The 24,260-nt window shown below is 45.1% G+C and overlaps 1 protein-coding gene across 2 annotated transcripts in view; it reads right to left on the bottom strand.

Annotated features, from left to right (window-relative positions):
* The window catches only part of syde2 (synapse defective 1, Rho GTPase, homolog 2 (C. elegans)), a 45,755-nt gene that overhangs the window by 16,230 nt on the left and 5,265 nt on the right, over nt 1-24,260 (bottom strand). For both annotated transcript variants that reach the window (XR_004613550.1, XM_034582068.1), the window contains exons 2-5: nt 17,539-17,831; nt 17,031-17,406; nt 5,040-6,166; nt 427-553 (exon numbers count right to left, since the gene is read on the bottom strand). Coding sequence is in view for 1 of the 2 variants with exons in the window: in XM_034582068.1 (XP_034437959.1) it covers nt 427-553; nt 5,040-6,166; nt 17,031-17,406; nt 17,539-17,831 (1,923 nt within the window). In the remaining variant the exon portion in view is untranslated. The remainder of the gene's footprint in view (nt 1-426; nt 554-5,039; nt 6,167-17,030; nt 17,407-17,538; nt 17,832-24,260) is intronic.

The following is a 24,260-nucleotide window of genomic DNA, read 5'->3' as shown; positions in this document are numbered from 1 at the left end:
TACAATATAGGGCCATTATACAATTAAATTATCGTATCAAAAATTAAAAACTAAAATCTTCTCCTCTTCTACTTTAAAGCAGAACTGATTTAACAGGTCAAAACTAGAGCCAAAGCAATAAAGTAATCGATTGATGAGACGATTGTCAGAAAATTGCTCAGCAACAATCTTAACAGTCAGTTAATCATTTAGGTCATTTTTCATGTTTCAGCTTCTGTTGCTTTTCTTCTGTCTTTGGTGGGAAAGTTCATATCTTTTTATTTTTCAGGACCAAAAACAACAACGTGGCTGCTGAGAAACTTGGACTGAAAATCCTGGTGGAATGTGGGAAAGAGGATATTTGTGCAAACTGAGACCAGAAAGACACCGGAGCGCGACGATCACATTCATCGTGTCATGTTTCTCTGCTGCCGCAGCTCAGTTTACCTGTGATGACGTTGATGTCGGGATACGTGTTTTCACACAGCTCCAAGGTGTAGCTGTTCCTCTCGAACGCCTCCCGAAGCTCCTTCTTCACCGCCGCAGATCCACACAGACGGTAGAGACCCACCACCTGCACACACACACACAGACACACAAATAGGTCAAATAAACATGGATGGCTCTCGAGTCAAACAGTTGACAGAGGGGCAGACATCTTTACAGCCTCATCGATCACGTTCTGCTGCGGAGCTCAGACAACGTGCTGGAGAGGAGCCAAAAGGACTTGAACAGAAAAACACAAAACTCCAGTCGGCTGTCTCTCCACAAAACGACACCGTATTTGAACAAATCAGTCGGCATCATTGACGAGCAGCAGCAGCTCCTTGTCTGGTATCTTTCGGCGTCGGGTCTTAAAAAAAGGCATAATCGATTTCAGGGAATCAAGACCGTCCCCTTCGTGACACAGTCGTCCTCCTCCTCCCCCCCGCAGGTCAAAGGTGCAGGCTTCCTACGGCAACGTGCCATAGATTTATGCCCCTGTCCAAACTAATGTAGATATTTTCCAAAACAAACTTTTCCCTCTGGGTTTGAGCCTCTCGTCCACTCTCGTCGGTCACGTTTCTAAAAGATGAACAACAACGGCCATATATAGACGAGTGTGCTCACAATGTTCCTCTCGGCTTTTTGACAGAATGTTGATGCAGACGTTATGTTGCACAAATTGCAAACCACTGAAACAAGCTCAGGCTGGATGAAATAAAATTGTCTTGAATTGACTGACCATTTGGGGCATGACCCAAAGAAGAACCCAATCAATTTTGGAGCAGTTCAACTGTCTTTGACATAGTGAGATAGGCTGTTATCCTTTGTGGAAGTGTGCACACTCCGAGCACCCCCCTCCTGGTTGTCAGGCATTCTCCAGCAGTCAGACTATAACCAATAAAACGCTATGGCAGTGAAACCCTGTGTCTCACTGAGGTGGTGGATGTGTTTTATTGCCCATGACTTCAACCTTTAAATGGAAAAACGACTAGTTTGTCATTTCATCTTTGAAGAGATATCGTCTCCGTTCTAAACTCGATACTTTGTTCTAAAAAAAGCCGACAGTGGCGTAATACTCAGTATGTCTGTGGACATGGTTTCATCACTTGGCTCGTTTGAAAGTGAAAACGTGCTCCGGGTCGCAGCGCGCTTCGCTCTGAGGTGTAATAAAAGTGTCACGTCCTTATGACTGAATGGATAAACAGCGCGCTGCTCTAAAAGCCGGGCAGACAGCTCAGCATTAAAAATGGAAACACTCGGCTATAAAACATTTATGTTTCTTCACGCAGGAACTCTGGAGTGTGACCTGAAGGAACTCTGAGGCAATTTCCTCAAGACGTTGACATTTGATAGTTGAAACTCGGCACCAGTCGTCTCTTTGTTATGTTGGGATTAGGCCCCGGCTGCAGACATACCATAATTTCTCCTACATGTGTCTGTCTGGTATGTGGCATAGCAGACCAACTGGTGTGGTTGCCCTGGTAACGTGTTAAGTCAGTGGGCTGTGAATGGCAGGTCGAGTCCGGATCCACACAAACATACACTCACACACACACAAACACACACATGCCCTGCTGGCCTTTCCGGGCTCCAGCGTAGGAGCAGTGCAAACGTCTCCCAGTCCCACCAGAGCAACCATTTGTGAGCTCTGGTCGTCCAGTGGAGCAGCGTTTCTTCTGAGCCTCACACGAGAGGCAGAGCGGAGGACCGATTAGGCCGGGATTTGTCTTTGTGTGAGAGTAAACACAAGTCACTGGGCACAATGAACAACAAGTCCATTCAGAAAAAAAAGAGAGAGTCTCACTCTATGGGGCTGGGGGTGGGGGTGGGGGGGGAGCCCGAGTGCAAGCAGGGGAACAGCTGTGAGCAAAAAGAGGGCTCGCACTCGTGCACCTCGGCTGCCGGGCAACACAACAAGCAGCACCGGCAGGGACCTGCATGTGGAGTGAGGCCGACACAATGACCACAAGACCAGGCCCCTCCAAGTGGAGGAGGCTCCTTCAACTGAGCCCATCAAACAATCAGTTTTCTAACTTTATCAAAACAGAACGAGAATTAATGCCCGAGTCGACAAAGTCATTTACTTCCCATAAACATGAGTCACATTTCTAACAGGCACCCGCAGTAAAATCATCATCTGTTCACACCTTTATAACACGATAACAAAACGCCTCTTCTGGCACGATGCGAGGATTTAGAAAGCACACGAACGCACGCACATCCAAACGCTAGCTTCTGGAAAGAGGCGACAAAAACCAGGAGACAAGGAACGGTGAGCGGACATATCTCGTCTCCTGGTGCAAGGATTTTCCACGTCTGTACAAACACATGACAGGAGAGAAGACGTGTGCAGATCCCAAAGCTGAGCTTCACCTGATCATTATCTTTACCATCATCTAATCAGCTGGTTATTTTGTCAATGAATCCATTTTTATGCCGTCTATAAAATGTCAGAATGTGTGCAAGCATAATTAATCTACTAAATCCATATAAAAATATATATTTAACATTCCTGTTCTGTCAAGATTCTGGTTCTGTCTAAAATGATGCTGCTGTTTATCTTAACATGTCACAACCCGTGTTCCTCTTTCCCTCACATGTATGTATGTTACTATGGCTCCTTTTAAAAGATATCTCTCTTTAATGGTCTCCACCAACAAAACTCCCGTCTCTGCAGTCCTTTCAAAACACCCACAATCCTCCCTGCGTCATAAAAGCCAGAGGAAGCCCCGAGGACACGTAATTCTCCGAGACTCTGAAAGAGAGACTCCATCAAAGATCCACATAATCATTTGTTAAGCGCACGGCTACACGTCTGGCTGTTCGTGCTTCGGTGACACAACCCGAGCATTCCTCCAAGATCCGGTGTCAACCCCGTCCTGACCCCTGTCTGCCTGAAACCTGGGGGGAGCACTTACACTTGATCTCTGACTGATACCCTGATACCCTGATACCCTCTGTGTAATTAAAGAAGGGGCAGGGGTGATTAGACCAAAACACTGCGAGGGACATGAGACAAAAGTGTCAGACTGAATGGAGGGGGGGGGGGGGGGGGAATGGAGACAGAAGGAGAGAGAGACAAAACAGAGGCAGACGAGGAGAGACAGAAACAGATGGGAATCCTAATGTGAGCGGAGCGAGTTAGAAACAGAGGAAACCTGAGAGAACCCAGTGAGAAGTGATGGAGAAGCTTCAGGGAAAGCTGCAGCTCGACCATGAGGAGGTCACGGAGGTGAACTTGACCGCAGGTTCCCTCAGAGCGACATCAGGACTTCTGGGAAGATCCAGCACACGATGCATTGAAGCACAAATACGACATAACACAACGTGAAGGGGGAGATTATGATCAGTTTAAATGTGGTTTTATAAGGCGACTGTTGGGTCTTGGCTCAGGTATGAACTCTACTGGGTGAAATTCTAGTTGCCAATTATTGCTCAACAGAAATTGAATGAATGAAAACTATGATACGTTTATTATAAAAACCTCCAAAATACAAAATATTTGCTCGTTCTTGTCCTTCAAATGTCGGAAGTTTTGAGCTCTCGCTTGAACAAAACGTGCAATTTTAAGCCGTCGCAGAAACAGCAGAAACCCCAAAAACTAAAAAAGCCAAAAACATACACAACACCTATTCTATTCTAACGTTTTATAAACCAAACAATTTGATTTCTCAGTTTATAAAACGCTCAGCCGATGAATTATCGTTCTTCTGAGCAACGAACTATGACTCACAGACTAATGATCTACTTTGAGGATAATAATTCAATAAATCATTAACTTTGAAATTTTTCCACTTGAAGTGACTGAGGGAGGGGTCTAGTTTGACAGACAGGCTGCTTTGGAGAGGTCTAATGTTTTGCCCGAGGCCCCCACTGCCCCTGGCATGTACCCCCCCACCACCCCACCACCCCCCCACCCCCCAGAGTGATCAGTCAGGAGCGGTGTCCAGACACTTTTACTGCCGCTGTCTCGGATCTAATTAGGAGGAACGCCACTGCCTCTTTTTCTTACGTTCTTCAAAGGGCACATAAAACACATGGGGGGGGGGGGGGGGAGCTGATGATCACATGATCCACTCCCACATCGCCACAACAACAGTCTGTCAATCCTGAGTCTTTCTCCTTTGTGGATAAAAGAGCGAGCGGCCTCAGGAGCTCAGTGACATCACGATGCAGCGGCGCTCGCACCGAACGTCTCCTGTATCTTTTCTGCTGATGCCAGTCACCCGGCAACATTACCAGCTGCAGGGTGAACACACACAACACAAAGCTGAAAGGATGCTCTGGATGTAGGATTACTTCTCTCCACTTCTCTTTCACTCTCGTGCAACAAGGCATTATAGAAAATGTCCCGCAGCCTTTTCTTCAAATGAATCCACGTCTATTTTTCTATTTACATAACAGGATTAGAGTGGTTTTCATCCATACTTTCCACATAATAGGATCCTGCTCCCGGCAAACAAACAGCGATGAAAACATAACCTCCTCGGTGGAGATAATAAAAGCTGCAGCGTTAATCACATTCACTTGTTTGACTTGTTAGTTGCAGGAGAAGTGGAACTCATTGAACTCACCTGGCAGCCTCTCTTCTCTATCTCGTTGATGCACTTGCTTATGAGCAGCGGCACCATCAGTCCCGTGTTCTCCCTCTCCACCACCCGCCACACCTCCACTCCAAACACCTTGGGCTCCCTGTCTCCACCCAGCCGTCCGTCCAGCGAGTTCTGCCACTGCTCCATCAGGCTCAGCTTGACGTAGATCAGCCCCCGCGGCTCCAGCTTCACCGCCAGCTGGTGGGACCGCGTCACCCGAAAGAGCGCGGGCAGCACCACCGTGCCGTGGCAGCAGACGCGGTTCCGTCTCGGCGTGGGCTCCCAGCTGAACACCACCAGCTTCAGGTGCTGGGCGTTCTCCAGCTCGATGTTGAACGTGTGGTCCATATCCAGGAAGGAAGTGCGACACGTGAGGAGAGCGGTTCGGGCCTTATTGACCGAGTCCACTTGGATGGCACAGTAGACGTCTCGAGAGTCGATTCGTGGAGGTTTGAGGTCCTCGGCACCGTAAAAGTGCAGACTCATGAGTCCAGAGATGTACTGGCTGCACTTGGGCTGCTCCGTGAAGCTGTAATGGCGGAAAGCATCGATGTCCAGCTCGGTGCCGTTGAGTTTCGAGCTCCCTCCTGCTTCCACCTCCTTGCCTTTCCCTCCCTTCCCCTCCGAGGCGCCGTGCTTCCCAGATTTGGCCACCAGCTCCGGTGAGTCACCATCACTGAGGTAGCCACCTTTACTGGCGGACTTAGAGCTGCCGTTGCTTTTCTTCTTGCTGAAGCTGTGCTGCATGGACACGCTGCTGTCCAGGTGGTAGCGCGAAATCACGTTACGGCTCGCCTGCCCACCGCCAGACGCCGTCAACCGAGGAGGGCCTGAAGTTTGGGAGACAGCCTCTGAGTTGTTTCTGGGAGAATGGGCCCGAGGCTCCAATGTACTGCTGCCGTTGTTGCCGTTGCTGCTGCTCGTGGTCCCCTTGACACTGAGTTTGCGGCTCAGCTCCGGGAGCTTCTTCATCCTCATGGAGATCTTCCTGACGGTGCGCGGGGACTTGATCTTGTCTGGGAAGGACCAGTTGATGGAGCTGCTCTTCTTGGTCGGGTTCGGGCTGGAGGGAGGCGAGAAGCCGACGGCATTGGGCAGCTCAGCTCCATCTGTAGAGGAAATGACAAAGCAAGAGAAAGCTTGGTTACACGGGGAGGCTGACGCGTTTTGAACAAAAATTTTCCTTCGACACTTGGTTTCACATGAAAATCCAGCTCCAAGTAGCTGTTCAGATGTTCAGTGAAGATACACAGGAGAGCGAAGACTGAAAAACCAAAGAGCCATAATTAACAGTCTCTTAGAAAAGCCCTACACCTCCGCGGCACATCATCAAGCGATTAGGTTTAAATGCAACCCAGTAATCCTCTGACAGATTTACACTGAGCAGGCGACGCTTCACATAAACATTTCAGCACCATATCATACAGTTACAGTCTATAGATGTAAACCTAGACGGCAATTAATCTAATTGATGGTTTCAAAAAATGCAATTGTTCCCTCGAGGCACAATTGTTTCCTTGAGGCCTTGAATGAACTTTATTCCGATTTTAGAGACACGTCATTGGCTGCAGCTCCAGTGAAGAAAGAGATAAGCAGGGAAACGTGTGGGTGGAGACATTAAATGTTTCAGGTGCAGAGCTGAAGTTACTCGGTGATTATTCAAGTTGGGCTGGACCTTGAAGGCAGCTCTCGCCCAACTAGTCTACACCGGGAAATTTCAGGGTCTAGAACATGTTTAGTCTACCGTAGTGAAGTGGCAGTCACACTGACACGACATATTATCACTTCATGAAGTGGTTAAGGCCAATCTGTTCGCCACGGATCACCGCTGACACTCGTTTGGAGTTGATGGAAAACAGGAAAAATATTAAGTCCAACGATCACGTTATTAGCTCAGTTTTGGTTTCAACATCTTCTACTGAGGTCAATGTTTGGTTTTTACCTGCTAAAGCTTCACTATGTTCTTCAGCTAGCGATGGACAGGTAGCATACAGAGTTTTTTGATCATAGACTTTATATGAAGATGGATGACATCACAGTTCCCAAACAATGACACCAAATTGTCTCTATAGTCCCCTGGTGGCTGGCTGCTGTCAGGACTAGGGCAGGACTTATTGTGATTTTGTAATGCAAAACTCAAAACCCTGCACTCACACTTTAATATCCCCTGCTTGTGCTTACATTCGCTCTGCTTGCGCTCAAACTGTGCGCTTGCACTCAGGTGTTTTGTTGCTTGGACAGATTTCCTGCGCTTCACCTTCCTCCACTCTTCTCCTCGCGCTCATGCTGCTTCTTTGCGTTTCGATATTTTTGTGCAACAAGTTGGTCAAAGTTCCTCCACCAATAGAATGCCAGGTGTATTGTTGACAAATAATAAGTAAAAGCTAATGCACCCAGTACAAAGTTGTCCCGCCTTTGTACTGGGTGCATTAGCTTTTACTTCTTTAAGACTGGTAGTGCATGAACCCAGTTAAAGTAGCAGCCTGCACGCGACTCTCTGGCAGCGTTTGTATCCAGGACATTTTGTCCTCCTTTCTGGATAGTGGGAGGAAGAGGAGACGCGTAGTCTATGAGTTCAAACAGCTGGAAATTGCTGTGATGAGAACAGTGAGTGATTCAAAACAGTAAAGCTGAGGGGCAATAAAACCAAAACAATGAGCTCAAAGACACACAAACAACCGTTGCATTGAATAATGGTTCTCAAAATTCAACTGTTTTCAGATGCACACGGTGACTTGATCCATTGTTCATATAAAAATACCAATTAGAGCAGCTTTAAGAGCCAGTGAATTATTGACTTAACTGTTTCTCATCTGTGCAGCCTGTATGTCCACAGTCATATCACTGACAATAACAACAGATAACAATGGACCAGTGCGCCTTGTACATTGTTACTGTCCAGTACCTGCAGCAGCACAAACAGAATCACATCTACTTCACTGTTTACGAGCCCCATCACGCGACTAGAGGAAATCCTTTCAGCCATTTTCTAGGCAAAAAAAAAAAGAACCTGCCAGCCTCGATTTGAGTGATGTACATGGAATTTCTCAAATTCTGGGCATCCTGCTATTCTCCCAACAGGAGGCGAGGGCCTCTCTCAAACAGAAAAACAGCTCTTTTCTACATTCAGGGCTCTTTTAATAAGATTTCCTCTGTGGCTAACCTGTGCTTTATAATCTTTATTGGTAATACTTCACTGCGTGAGTTAATGGGAGATTAAGGCTCGACCACATGACTTAGTGGGAAGAATTTAACTTTTGAAGATCTTTTGCATGAGTGCTTCCAGACCTGGCCTAGATATTACACAAGACACCAAGTCGAGGGGCTGAACAGATATTAAGACGTTAAATACTTTTATTATGATGTAAATTTGAACTGCGTAGAATCTGAATGCATCAATTTGAATGAAAATCAATTATTGTTTTAACCGGCTAATTACTTTCTCTGAATACATCTCAGAAAGAAAGAGGGATTCTGACAGAGAGGGGGAGAGATAGAAAGTAGAAAGAAGAGCGAGGGAGAGCTCGACCCTGCCAACATCACCAGCTCTATTTTCAGAAGGGACCTGCTGTGCTATTCTGGGACGAGGGTCCGCGAGTGAAAAGGGAGGGAGGACCGAGGATGGAGAGAAGGGAAAGATGGGGGGCAGGAGCAGGGCAGGGTGTAGCCTGCAGATGGGGGACAAAGGCACCCCTTGTCCAGGCTCTCAGAGGTCTGGATGGGCGACTGGAAGGCTGGCAAGCCGGCTGCTGAATGTACAAACGAACACGGCTGTTCTCTCGCATTCCAAACCAAAACCATGTTTAGCCTCCTTTTTCCCCTCGTAGCTGAATAACTTTCCCTGTCACGGCTTCCTGCCAATAATAGACACAGGGGCGCTGTGAGCAGAGGGGCGGAGGTGCAAATTCAACCAAACAACATCTGGGGCGGGGTCGGGTAAACAGAGAGGTGCGGCTCAGGTCTGAAGAACAGAGGAGTCCCTTGTAGACGAAACACAGTTTTTCATGTTCTTATATAATCTGTAGCTCTATGAAGTGAGTATCTACAAAATTGCAATGGATCAAACTGCTGTGGAGTGTGTTGTATATTTGATAGACATCTTAAAAACAGTCTTTGGTACACATGCTGTAAAATGAGTCACATTAAGAGTGTGGCCGTTTACAAGATGCCAGTGTTTTCACCTCTCTGTTTATTGACTTGTTTGTTTTTCAGCAGGATTACACAAAGACTACAAACATGAATTACACAAAACTTGGTGGCGTGATGGAGCCTGAGCTTTGAAAGAACCCATTACATTTTGGCGCTGATGCAAATTAAATGGAAGAAGCAGCTTTTTCTTTCTTCCACATTGCAACAGACGGCATTTTTCAAACTTTTGGGTATTTTTTCAGGGAAATAATCCACAGATCTTGATTTTGTTTTATGACAAATAGATCAATTAGGTTATCAGATCATTTCTTCTTTTAATATTACTACTATGAGAACTAGACAATCATATGTAAGATCATGTGGCCTCGGTGGTGGCATTAGCTCTACAGAGTGCTATTCTAGTTTGTTTACAGTAATTAGACTCCTGTGTCTTGTTTAAACTAGAAATGATTTATTATTGTGAAAACACCTGGGGCCTCCTAGTGTTACTGTTTCTCTCCTTCATCAGTTTCATCATGTTGATTATAACGTTTTTGTTGTCGTCCATGTTAGAGAATGAAATTACAGCCAATTACAATCAGAAATTGATTGAAGCAGTTTGGGAAGTTTTGAACATTGTATCTCAGGGAAACATTTAATTGAAAATGAATGTGATTATTCGATATATGATCTTGCAAATACTTACTGTATTTATGAGTATTGCTAGATATTGTAATGAAATTGATGGCAATACTTCAGTTTCAGTATCAAAACAATACTTTTGTCAGTACCTTATATCTTTTTGTAGATTTTATTGTTGAACAAACAACCAAACTGATCTATGCATCAACAAAATGACCAATAATTGGAAACCAACTATTGGTTCTTCACACTTCTTAATACTTGATGGTATTATCTGACTTCACAAAGGTTCAATAGTCAGTTCTAATTTCTAACATGTGTATATAATAGGAAAAATATTCATATTATTGTGATTTTAACCAAACTGCAAGATCTGACAACATGAAAAATCGCAATAACACAAAAACAGTAACTGTCTCCTTTGAATCAATATTATTAAATGAGAATTATGACCCACATTGATGCCTGTTTACTTCTCAAACACAAACTGTAAAATCCTTTAACTGTGAGAATCAAAACAACTTCCCCCAGTGTTCCATTCCTTAGAAAATGATCATGAACTGGGGCAACGTCCACCAGCTTCTGACAAAGTTAATGACTGTTGCATTGTTAATGACTGTGTCTTCACACACACACCCCCACACACCCACACCCACCCACCCACCCACCCACCCACCCACCCACACACCCACACACACACACACACACACACACACACACACACACACACACACACACACGCAGCAGTGTCTCCTCCAGCCTTTGGCCTTGTGGCAGCAGCCAGCAGAGTAACGTGACACCTCACTAGCTGAGGTTCAGGGGCGATGGTTTGACACCCAACCCTCCAGGGCCATGTTCCAGGGTCAAAGGGCGAAAGGTCCACATTCCTCTGGGTGACACCTGAGCTGAGCGACCGTGTCCAACCCCCCAATGCACTTTAACATGCACATGCACTCAGCTTATTACTGTAGCCCAAAGAGAGAGTGCATGTAAATATGCAAACATAAAGACAAACACACACACACACATGCCCTCTCTGACCCGGTGGCCCTCCTCAGGCATCCGGCCGCTGACACCTCTTAACAAAGGTCAGGAATTTATGATGAGGGTTTATCACAATGCTGGCTCCAGACAGGTGCAGGACGCGGGTGTGTGTGTGTGAGTGTGTGTGTGTGTGTGTGAGATTGTGAGATTGTGACAGACTCATTATCTAATTTGGCTGATAGATTTTTACAACCAACAAATCGTCACTCTAGCCGATGTCAATAAATAATAGTCGAATAAAGATGGTCGACCTTCAAAAAAACAGTGTTGTGTGCCAGGTTGACAAACATGTGACGACGTGTGTGTTTGTTTGTGTGAAAGTCTTCACTGATATCACTTGTGGGCAGACAACAAACTGCTGATTCCCTGTGTAAAACCACCATTCACTTGAGTGTGTGGGTGTGTGGGTGTGTCAGCCACACGTGTGCTTTCAGTGTAAAAACAGAAAGGTCCAGGGTGTGCTGACAAACAAGGGGAGGGTAAACAAACCAGTGAATGGCATACTTGTGCCGGGGTTTCTTCGCCCGGTGACCGAGGCCCCGGCTCTGCGCTGCTTCCTCTGCTCTCGGCTCTAAATCAGTCCACAGTGGACGGCCTTTCAGGGGCCTGTTTCATTACAATGGTTACAAAACCCCTGCTAATATATCCAAGCATGCAGGCCCTCTCACTAGCACAACATGGCCCCCTGCCAAAGCTGCCCTCATGTAGTCTTAACTCGCCTACTGCTGGAGGCATTCCTGCTCTGCTGCAACTCAACCGACAAGAGCGCCTGCTAATTCTGGACGGTCACCCCCCCCCCCTTCCCCTGGCCTCCTCGAGCAGCCGCCGTCCAAACAACACTGATAGGAACTTAATGATGTGCTGACAAATGACTTATTTTTATTTGAAAAGCCAACCAGAAACATGTTTGGCACTAAACGACTACTGGAAATTTGTTCCTAATTTGATGATGTGATTTTTACACAGCAGCTCTGCCAAGTTAAATTGCTTCCTTATTGCAAATGGGTGAATGAATTGAAAATGAAACGACATTAGACACGGTAACTTTTAGGATTAGTGCCGGACCGATAAGTATTGTTGGGGCTGAGACGCTGATATTAAGTTGGAAATAATTTCTGATACAGATTATTACACGGATGTAAGATATAAAAAATGTACAGATTCCTACGATGTTGTTGTCAAACTTTATTATGAAAAAACGGTAACTGAGGCTTAATTTTTTACAGATAAAGAAGTTGAATTAAGAAATAACCGTAAACATAAAATACAGAGATGTCTGTGATAGAGGATTTTCATCTTCTATCCAATAAATTGACCAGGCTCTAATTAGGATTTTATCAATGCTCCTACTCTTATAAATATTCCTCAGTAGTGATTAGCCAGTGTGATCATTTAGTAAATGAATCTTCATCTAAATATAAGAAATAATTGTTTTATGAGAGGCAACAGTAATGGTCACAACAGTAAAGCCACCATATAATGTCAATGATATCTCCCTCAAATCAAATCTAACATGGAAATAACAAATAAACATAAAAACTAAAACGTCAATGTCATAAAAACAACATTTTTCAAGGGGTTTCTCTGATGGACGGTCACATAATGAGTGAGGAGAACTTTTAATCAGATGAAATGCATCAAGATCTGTTTGAACCCATCGATTGATCAACTGGTCGATAACATTGTGCAGTTGAAATTTGTAAAAGAGACTCAAACACACAGAGTCCGGATGAAGCTGGAGGTCGTATTGAACAGCTGGACGGGTTTCATCACTCACTGCGTTCGATTTCCACCTGCAGGCCCAAACACTTCTCATCAAACACACGGTCAGCGGGATCGAACGCTCCACCCACTGAACTGCACAACGTGAGTCATGACATTCGATTCCTGTAGAATCTATTAAAGTGAGGAGAGCTGGTGTGATGCACACAGATACAATTACAGGTTCTCCAGCTGCTCTGGTGATGAAATGAAGAACAGACCGGAGAGAAAGACGAGGAAAAGCTATGTGACCCGGAGCAGATCCGGGTTTGAAGTGCTGTTCTTACAATGTTCCTCCTCCGAGCTGTTGACTCCCTCCAGACCTAACCGTGCAATCGTCAGCCCGGATTAGATTCCAGGTTTGAACTCGGAGGCTTGAACTCTCAAGTAACTGTAGCAGCCGGGGGGGGGGCCAGCTCTTAAACGCGGCGGCCAGCACGACCAAAACAACCCCCAGAAATAGCTTGGATCCCGTTCGGAGCACCGGCCAAGTCAAGATTCCCCAAACAGTCGCTGAGGGGAACAAGAGATCGGGAGCGCACCGCTGCTCACCACCCCCCCAAAGTCCATCAATCATTATTCTCCACACAAATAGAGCATTCAGATGGACAAAAAGTCGAGTCAATGGGCAGCGCATGAGGAGTCTGGAGTGTATCCGGTGAGGGGAAAAAAGAAGCAGCCAGTCGTAAGAGGGAAACTATGGCCACAGAGAGTCATCTGCATCTGCACCGCTTCATTAATTCAGCAGACGCTCTCACTCGAGCTCAATCAACGAGGGGCCTGTCGAAGTTCTGGCCTCGCAGATAAAGTGGAGTCTGTGTGCAGATCGTATTCATGAGGCAGCAGACACAGAAACCGGAGGAAGAGTTCAACGCCGTGGCTGCACATTGAAGACTCTGTCAAAGTTCGTTAATCCCCCAGAGGCACTGCTGCATTTCCAAAAAAAAGTGGGGATGTTCCTCATAATCTGATATTTACAACTGTACTTGAATATTGACTCTTCACGTTTACATTTAACAGCACCGGACATGTTTTACGGTATATTCTTAAACCAAATAAGATGCATTGTTTTCAAGTTACTTTTATATATTTTTTGTGATTATATTACTTTATAGTATATTTGTATTTGTTTAGATTTCTTTTTGATGAATTATATTGAATATGTACAGTAGATGTGGTAAAGCACACTGTCAACAAACAGATGTTTAGTTTGTTGCAAAACTCACACTATTATGTTATTTCTCACTTTAAAGATGCAATAATCTTTTTTTGTGAAACAAAACTACTGCTGAGTGCATTTAGATTTTTTGGAGCTTACGATCTTAAACACCCTGAACATTGTTGTACATTATGAGAATAAAAAATAGGATTAAGAAGAAGAAAATAATGTTGTGCATTATTCAAAAGTTGTTCTAGGTATCTCTGCATCCTGCAGGCTATCAGACAGGAGCCTAAAGCTTATATTGATTGAAAACAAATTCATGGTCATGTGAATCAATAAGATGTCACAACGAAGTCAGAGAATATTGTTGTATAATGTAGTACTGCATTAACTTTTACAACCAATAAGATAAGGACCTTATCTTCAGCTTATTTAGATTAACCAACCATTTGGCATCATATGGTCTGATTTTCATTCTACTTGTAAAAACTCAGGAAAAATGATTCTACAGTCGGTTGATTGAACATATTTCAGCTGGTATTTCAGAGTATAGGAGACCAGAGTTCAACTTATCTGATAAATACAATGAAAACAAACTAAATGAATCAAAGGAACTTCGTTTAACTAATTAAATGTCCCAGTTTGACCAGGACAGTAACAGCAGATCAGAGTGAATGCTGCCCACAGCGAGCTGCTGTCCTTTTCACTCCTGCCCACCATCCCCCAACACACCAGCTCAGAGAGGAGGAGGAGGAGGTGGAGGAGTGCAGTGTCATTCTGCAGCCAACACAAACTGTGTTTACAACAGCCACAACACACACACACACACACACACACACACACACACACACACACACACACACACACACACACACACACACACACACACACACACACACACACACACACACACACACACACACACACACACAGCTAGAGGAGGCTAAAAATGAAGGCAAACACTGAGGCGATGTTAAACCTGCCGACCAGTCCTTTTGATTTAAACCCAAAGTGCCGACTGAAATACACAACACACACAATAATGAGTGTTTCCTCTTTGATGACACGCAGCCGGCCTTGATGCTCTGTGGGACGATGGCGTTGCCAAACCCACAGGAATCAGTTGCAAAGTCAACAGGCAGCCGAGAGGGAGGCAGTTCCGGAGCGGGAGGGAAAATGAAAAAAACACACTATGACTTCCACTTTCATAGCTTCAGTCCGAGCACCAGTGAACCCACACAGACAGCTACTGAATCGTATCTCAGGAAGTCAACGAAACACAGGTGATTGAATGGAAGTTAAGGGAATACAAAGGAAAACTGCTTACTGAACGTTAAAGGAGATATATTACACTCTAATTTAGGTTCATTATTTTATTTTGAAAAGGTTTACATGCTCTAAAGTTCAGAAAACACATGGATCTCCTCAAACTGTCCATTGCTGCAGCTCCTCTCTTCAGCCTCTGTCTGAAACACTTGGTTTTATGTTTCAGGAGATTCGGGAGCAGGGTTTTCTGTGGAGGCGGAGCTCCCTTTGGGATTTTTAACTTCGCAGAACTTTTACATTCACAAAAAAAAAAACTATAAAACGCACTAGAGGAAAGAAAAACTGATAAACCATCATGTGTCTCCTGTAAATAATCTGTTGCAGCTGAGAACAAGTTTTCTTCACCGTTAAAACGTCTGAAAACTCCGCTCTCCGATTGTGTCCACTCATCTTCTCGCCCAGTACGAGGAGACACTGATGAAACACAACAACAAATTTCAGACCGTGCAGGCAGAAATAGCCTAAATTGAATTAGCTCTCTGTGCCGTGATTAGCGACCTTCCTGGGCCGGTACACTGAGACTCATTCGCGGCCGGTTTAATCCTAATCCCACAAGGAAAGTTTCTCATGACGGAGAGTTTCGCTGAGCCACACGTGATGTCAGCGAGAGCCAGGAGTTGGAAGCCAGTCGATGAGGATCAAGGAGTTTATCGGGCCGCCAATCAAACCCTGCGTCCTTGTCAAGGGCAGATTAGTTTTGTGAGGTAAAGCAGCACCTCGAGGAGTTAAGACTTTCCACTCCACAAGACAAACAAAGAGGTTTCACGATGTTGCTGATTCAAAGGAGGACAAACTGCAGCCAAAAGCATATTCTTTCATTTCTAACAACATATCTCAATTACTTGTGGTTTCAACTTTTCAACCCCCTCAAAAACTTGAGCTCATCTCCAGGCTTCATCCCTGCAGTAAATCTGCTGCAGCGAACACTAAAGCTCCCGTATTGGATTTCAGCGAGCGCGCCCCCGACTATTCACTACTCTGCTTTTGTGCTCAAACGACTAGAATTGGCTGTTGCGTGCCACAGAAGTGTTGTCAACGGTTGTAATTATAGGCTCAGCTCAAGATGTGCCACTTGATTCAAACTACCATGTTGCCACATCAGAGAGAACAAAAAAGTCGGAAGTTAGGAAAGACAGAGCGAGCTTATTAAGAGACAGGGAGCCGCGCGCTGGCTGTCATCATTACGCCGCCGCTATAGAACTCAGTCGGCAACAATTTACACCCACACACAAATGCATCAAAAAGAGCAGAGAGCATCTAAATCCATCTTCACACGTATAAATCACTTTCTTGTGTGTGCGCGTCTGCACAAACTGCAGAGACACGTATTCCACTGTGGACTGAAAATCTTTAACAACCACCAATTTACGAGGTTTGCAGCCCTCGGTGTGACCTGCACTCACACGTAAATGGATATTCTTTCCTTTCAGGAATGCCAGCGCTGAATTCCTCCTGGCTAATGTCTGTCTGAGTTTAACTAATGAGGGACACTGATATGGAGTGATATGATTAGAGCGCTACAGCTCCTGTCTACACTGATCAAACACAACAGCACAAGAAAGAACTCAGCTACGGCTTATTTCTCAGAAATTGTGGAGGAATTTGGGATTTTAATCCCAGTAAAACTAAAATTTCGGTCCTTTGTACTTTATATAATGCATATGTGATCAGAGATATAGTGACCCAGCTAAATAAGTCTGTTTATCCTTTAATTGGAAACATTTCAACACTAGCTGTGATTAAGGTGTGCACAGCCGCAGAACTCAGCCCAGAGACGCAGGCTGGGGAACAACACGAGCGACGGTAATTGGTTCTCGAGCAACTGCCTGAAACAAGTGAGGGAAAGAGTGAATGAAGACGGAAAGTAAGAATGAGAGAAGGTGTGGGTGGCTTTCTTTTTTTTACTTCACCTGTGACTCTGCTGCTGGAAGGCCCCCCCTCCTCCTGAGGTTTGCACGCGAGCATCTGTCTGTGCAGATGTAGTGCCTCTGTGGAATGTACAGCGTTGCCCTGACTTCCATCTCCCGAGCCGCCACCGACGCCTTCACCGAGCACCTCTGGCACGCCGCTGCCTCCGTGACTCACGTCCCCTGCCCTGCTGGGCCTCCGCTCGAGCTCCGTTCGAGGGGGCACCAGCAGCCGCATGGAGGGTCGGTTAGACGAGTCCGCATCGTCGTCCTCAGGGATGGGGTTGTACCAGATCTCCCCCTCGTCGTCTGCGTCGTTCTCCTCGGCAGGGTCCACGCTCCGAGGGAAAGGAGACACCTTGGCCTGACCGACGATGACCTAAATAAAAAAAGGAGCCAAATATTAAGTTTGAGGAAAACGTGAGATGAAGCGTGAACAACAACCTCATGCTGGATGTTGTGAAACCTCCATAAATCTCATCCCTGTAGACAGAAAGATGTTGACGCTAACCTGAGGCAGCTGTAGGCGGACCGGCCGCGGCGGGGCTCCCCCTGAGGGTCTCAGGTGGTCTGGGGAGGGACTGGGAGGAGGTGGAGGCTGATGGGAGCCCTCCTCCTCAGCTCCCAGCATTCCCTGCAGCTCGTCCTTGGGGCAGTGACTCTTCCCATGGGAGCTCTGCTGCAGCCAGTTGCGCTTCTTGGAGACGGTGATGGTGGTGAGCGGCGGCCTCCGTGACGAGGGCTCGGCCGCTCGGGCCACCTCGCGGCCGTTTGCGAAGGGGGTTTGGACATTCTCAATGAAAGCTGAGGGGGCGATGGAGAGAGAGAGAGAATGTGAGCAAAACAACTTCCTGACACGAGACAGGAAATTAACTAATCATCATTCATCCTCAAAAAAGGATTGAACTGCATTCGGTTACAGAATCTTTTGCTTAATCTCAGACAATCTGAATCGTTTCCAGTTGAAGAAAACATCTGCATCAAGAAACCAGAGGTGCTGAAACACTAGACGATGCCATTGGGCTTTAAAGAGTTCTCCTCTCATTCCGGTCTCTGCCTTTGCCACGTCTCTGCTCTGTCTCATCTCATCGTGACGTGTTTCTGGACGGAACATTGTCGAATAGTTTGTAATGGCCAATGTCAAAGATTCAATCCACCGCATGCTCCCAGATTTTAGGGGATGCTTATCTTCAATCACAGCAACAACAATAAAATGGAAGAGCAAGAAACCGCTGGCGTTACAGCTGTAAAAATATGAGAGGGGGAGGTGTGTGTGTGTGTGTGTGTGTGTGTGTGTGTGTGTGTGTGTCTGTAGAGAGGGGGTTTACAATGTGTAGAGCCGGTGGCGACATGTGCACTGTGAAAAAGGATAAAAGAATAGAGATGGTGACATGGTGCCTTAATGTGCCAAACAAAAGCAACAAAAAAAAAAGCGCCTGCATATCTTCAAGTGTGTCAAGAATTTTGTTTTTTAGAGTAGAAATCAAAAAGCTGCTCTGGAAATCATCTGACCTGCTTTTAGAAAAACGTGCTGAAAGAAAAACAACCTCTGTGCGTGTGCGTGTGTGTGTGTGTGATGGTGAGGTGCTGAGGACAGGGTCTTGCTCGAACATGTACAGCAGACTCGTGTTAAAGACTGTTTTGATCGGCGGCAGCTCCCAGACGAGCCCCTCCACATGCTCTAATGACAACTTCTCCCTTTTCCTCAAGGAAGTGCACCTCATGCACGTCGGGGCTGCGTCCACCAAATTACAGATCAGGGAGTATTTTCACTTCACGAAATAAAAATATAACTCAGGGGCATCCAGTGTGAGCATGTGCATGTGTGATTGTCAGAATGAATTAGTCAGAATGAGCCCCGACAGGGTTTTTTTCTTTTCTTGTATTATTAATTCAGAGCAGTGCAGGGGGAAGAACACAGAGGTACATTTAAAAAATCACATGGTTTCCAATTACATAACGTCGGCTCAATAGATTGAGACTAATGTACTTTTGTGCTTCACTGCTTTTATTGACAAAAGCCTGAAAGTGGCACAGAGAGAGCAGAGGGCTCCGCTGGGATTTGCTTTTCCCCGAAAGTCGAGCAGCTCTCTCAGCTCCCCTGTGATCTACAAGGCAACTTCTATAAAGCAACTATTGACTCGCGATAATCGACAGCCTCCAAATCCCATAAAACACCCAACTCTGCAGTTCCACTAATGACAACAAAAACAAGTCCCGGACTTTATTCCGCTGGGGAAATATGACGAGTATGAAGAGGAATGAAACAGATTCTGCTGGAATGCCATTCCTCCGCGTCCCAGCTGATTATATAAGACAATGCTGGACGTGGCCTCTGTTCGAGGACATAGGCTCGAACAGGGGCCACTTTTAAGGCGTCACTAATCTCAAACAGTCTCTCTGTCACCCCCCGTTTCAACTTCCAACAGACCACCGCACTGCGACGATGCAAAGACACATCTTGAAGTATTTCTTCCTTCCTCTTTATGTTTAGTTTACAGACGGTTTTCCAGCCTGAGACGTGTTTGTACGGCCGGAGCCAGCATCGTGCTTCCATTAGCCGGGATTAGGAGTTGATGTTGTGTTTGAGGAGCCGGAGCTGAGCCGCTTTAGCATGTGCCGACTCCTGACTGAGGGAGAAAAGTATGTTTTCTGCCTCTGTGCTGACTGAGTTAATGTGTAGGCGTGAGCTTGCAGGCTGTAATAACCCGTCACGGTTTGTTTTCAGCTGTTCTGACCTGGCAGCTCCTCATAGCCCTCTAAACTCTGTGTACTAGAAGAAAATGTATATTTACGTGACGGGGAAACCTACAGAGATGCACAAGAGCTTTAAACTGTTTTGTAAACTTGCTTTATGGACAAGTTTACTCAAAGGGTTTGACGGCTGACATGTGTTCAAAACTACAGGCTCTTACAGACATTTAATTAATAGTTTGCAAGGGGAAATTTCTCTGCACCAGATGAACTCATCACCCTCCAAACTGAACAGAGACAGCATAGTTTTCTGGAAACTGCTCGAACTGCTAAAAATACATATTTTGATTCACAAAATCTGGATCATTGTCCTGATCTGTTCATAGACAAAAGCCATCTATAGATGCATGATTGTGTTCATGAAGATAGCTGCATCAATTCTTGAGAAATTCACAAAACTGTTCAAACACGACCCCACAATGTTAAAGAAATCCTGGATGTGCCTCCTCAAGAGAATCTGCTCCAAAAGTTAATGGTTTCATCCTCAGCCCATCCCGCACCCTTCTACCAAGTTTCAAGAAAATCAGTTAAGTAGTTTTTGTGTAATCCTGTTCACAGCCACACGTACAGCAAAATGACCTTCACGGACAAAAACTGTTGAGTAATTAATATATAATTAATTGTAAATTCAGTAAATATAAAATGATAATAAGTAAAAATTTACATTTAAAGACACAAATAATATAAAGTCTGTTTCATTAACAAATATCACACATGAGGAGGAACAAAATAAACTATGAATTAAGGAGGTTAATATTACGTGAAAATGTAAACAAGCATTATATCAATTACGGATTCACTTTTCTAAGAGAAAGGGGAACGATTTTTAAGACCAAGACAAACTCTGCTGCCAACGCTTTGCTAACGCAAGACTAAACAGAGGTGAGGTGGTTGTGCGTGGAGTTGTTGTCAGCATGCCATCTTCTTCCAGGGGTCTTTCATAACTGGAAGAGGAAGCGTGTTCCGACATGAGCAGCATTCCAGACCACAGCTCCAGGTTTACAGCCTCGCCGGTGTCACACTCCTCCTCCAGAAGCAACACCTTCCCTGAGCAGCAGCAGCAGGCGACTGCTTCAGATTAATAAGTGAGATTTCAGCTATTTTCACTGCCGACACATATCAAACCGTCAGATCCTCCTGCTCTCGGCTTTTCTCTAGCAGCACATCAGTATTGCTGCACTTTAATAACTTTTACTGTAGCAGAAAATCCCTGTAGTGCAGTATTCAGCCTGATGAAAAACAGATTAGGCTTGTTCTACCTAAAAAATAATATTTTCAACAGTTCACAGGGAGTTTTATTCAAGATAAGCCATCTCTAAAAGGTGGTGGCTGACATATTTGATTAAAAAGACGTTTTCTTAGGCTCAGGCACAGAGATACAAAAGGTTCAAGTGGAGGTGGAAGATTAAAAAAAGGAGAAACTAAGTTTTATTTGAAGCCATTAACAAAAACTAACCATTAACTTATGGATTCCAAAAAACTACAATTACTTTTTTTAATAGTATCTTATTTATTTATCTTATTTAATAGTAAAATGGAAATATTGAGTTCTGCAATTTTCACATTTTAAAGATCCAACTTGTAACCTAGTCATCAGAAAAAATGTAATTCAAGAGATGTGTAAATAACCTGCAGCCTGTAGGGAAACATTCGAAAGCGAAAACCAGCAGAATATCAATGAAGAAAAAAACTGTATGGGCAGCGAGGGGAAATATAATTTTTAAAACCTGACCATTCTTTTTAGATTAAATTTTCATTTACACCTCTAATTAGTTGTTGTCACGTGAGATCAAAAAGCTTTCTGGCAAGTCAAAGTAAGAAAACGGCTCAGTTCTCTTTTGGCGTGAGAGACCGGTGATCCTCAAGCATCTATAAACACAATGCAGCGCAAAAGAGAAGCCTCGTCTATTGGACTTTCATGACAGGTCATCATACGTGTTCGCTCGGAGCAAACTCGCACCCCTGACCCGGAGGCAACAGATGGTCAGAGCGCGTCTGTATGAGAGAACTGAAGGGAACATGGCAGCGAGGGAGAGGTGGACGGGGCGGAGCGCTGTGGGTTTGTCTGAGGTGCTGAAAGGAATGCAAACTTGTAAAGAGGGACGCTGATTTCCTGAATGTGCTGGTATGAACCTGTGCCATGTGAGCCTGACAGTAAAACCCAATTATACTCGCGTCTAAATCTCTTGAGTGACTGAATCCTTTTTTTCCTCCTCAAAGACAAACAACAACACTTAATCCACTTTCCCATAGGCTTCTCTCTTATTTCCTGGATTCCTTTTCCTTCTTGAAGCCTCCTCTCTCTTTATAAGAGCAAAACACACACCAGCTCGTTTTCTCCTCGACACAGACAACACTCTGTTGTGTATACAGAGTTTCTGCACCCCCCCCTCCTCCTCCTCCTTCACAGGGAATCTTTTGCTGTTTGCCATACATTCCTGTTGCCTCTCATTCAAATGGTAATCAGGATTCTCAGTGTAGATTTTTCTTTTTCTACCTTTTGCAGAGCTGAGATCGTCCGGGGTTGCGTCACATGTCAACACTTGCCTGCTAAATGCCAATATCACTAGAGCTGAAAAACAAATTCTTGTCCATGTTGCCTGCTCCTCCAGTCGCCCCTCTGTCCTATACCTCTTTAAAAATTTTAAAGGAGAGACTATAATCTAAAAAAAAGAGAGAACGCAAATGTCCGAGTCAGTTGCTCAGGACATTGTCTGGAACTTGTCCTGCCAGCCCCTAGTAAAATGTGAGCCTATGCAAGAGCACAGCTGAAAGAATACAAATATCTCAGGATGAAAAAGAGATGCCATAGACTTCCAAGATGACGACGAAGATGTCAACTTGGAGAGACGACAAGATTCGAGAGCCTTTGGCGAACAGGTCCGACACCGGTGTTGATACGCCGTTAAAAAAGACGCAGAGCAATTTATATTCATGAATGATCTACCCGGGCGCAACCCCTCACCTGGATGTTCTAGGAATGTTCTGGAAATGACGAAACACAGTCAAAGTTTGTTTTACTGCTAACGGTAATTAAACAACTCATCATGCTGCGAGTGTTTGCCACACACTGAGACAGCATCCCGTGAGTCATCCATCTCGTAAACCCTCCTGGTATGAACCCTGATGCCTCAGGTTTCTGCTCCATCACCCGATCCGTCTTTAGAGCTACCATCCTCCATAAATCTGTCCAAGTGCAGACAAACCCGACAAGACAAATTATTCAACTTCCACCATCAGACATGTGGGTTTATGTGAGGGGGGGGAAAAAGAAAAAACGGCAGCTTGGTAACAAGGTGTTTGGCAGAATTCAGAGAACAAACACCACGTCGTTCTGACACGACCTGACAGTCGAGGAGGATTGTGTTACACCTGCACCTTCAACTCAGAGATATTGTGAATCCACTGAGGAGGCAGGAAATAATGTCATCAAAATGTTGAGCAATACATCGTAAACCTTAGTCCTGACTTTACTTCATACCTATCATACCTGTGTGTTTGGCTTTTAGAGGAATTGTTGCAACACTTTGGGGGATAGGCTTTTTCACTGGGTAGCTAAGCATAAAGAGTAGTAAGATGGGGGTGCAGCTAGCCTGGCCCTTTCTAACAGTAACTAATTCTGTAAACAACTCTAAAGCTTACGGAGCCCAGGGAGAGAAACATTTCCAAGATCTCTAGAAACTTTTGAGTAATCTTGGGAATTTTTGCAAGATCCTGAGAAAGTTTTGCGAGATGTTCTTTGCATTTCGCACACATCTGCCAATATCCTTGAAGCTCCCCAAAGTACTGCAGTTGGTTAGTAATGAATTCAACCAGGTCAGAGGCTTTGTAGGGAGACTGTCCCCTTGCACTGAGAATCCTTCTCGGACATCTCTCAGGATTGTGCACAATGCACAAAAAGATATATAAGAGATCTCACAAAAGTTAATCTATTAGTTTTTCTTTCCATGTCTCTTGTATGGCACTGTTTCAGTCACAATTTAGACCAGGTCCTATAGGCAGCCAGTGGGATCATGCTCCTCTGCCAGAAAGCAAAGAAACCTACCTTTCACTTTGTTTCCCCCCCACTGCAGCTTTTTGCTGCAGAGGCCAATATTTCCAGCCCTGCAAACTCAGGATGATTGTTCTCTTAGTATGAACCAGAGGACTGAAAGAAACAGAAATAAACGAAAAGACCTATCTGCCTGCAGGGAGTGAGAGTGAGTGGGAGATCTCCTCTGTTTGTGGTGCCGATGGCTCCGTCTCAACTTCAGGTTTGACTGACACACTGGTCCTGAGTTCAGTTCTGGGCAAAACATGACTCCTGGATCCTACCTGCCGGCATGCCACTGCTCTGCCGCAGCCCACCACAACAACACTATAAATCCTTCCAGCTGCAGATACAATCGTGCATGCTCGATACAGAGACGTGCACATTCCTGCCGATGTGCACATTATCCCTCACCCACACATTTATGAGAAGTGACACGCTCGGCTGTG

Source organism: Hippoglossus hippoglossus, chromosome 4 (genome assembly GCF_009819705.1).
Source record: "Hippoglossus hippoglossus isolate fHipHip1 chromosome 4, fHipHip1.pri, whole genome shotgun sequence".
Taxonomy (NCBI): domain Eukaryota; kingdom Metazoa; phylum Chordata; class Actinopteri; order Pleuronectiformes; family Pleuronectidae; genus Hippoglossus; species Hippoglossus hippoglossus.
This window is presented reverse-complemented; position numbering and strand designations above follow the sequence as displayed.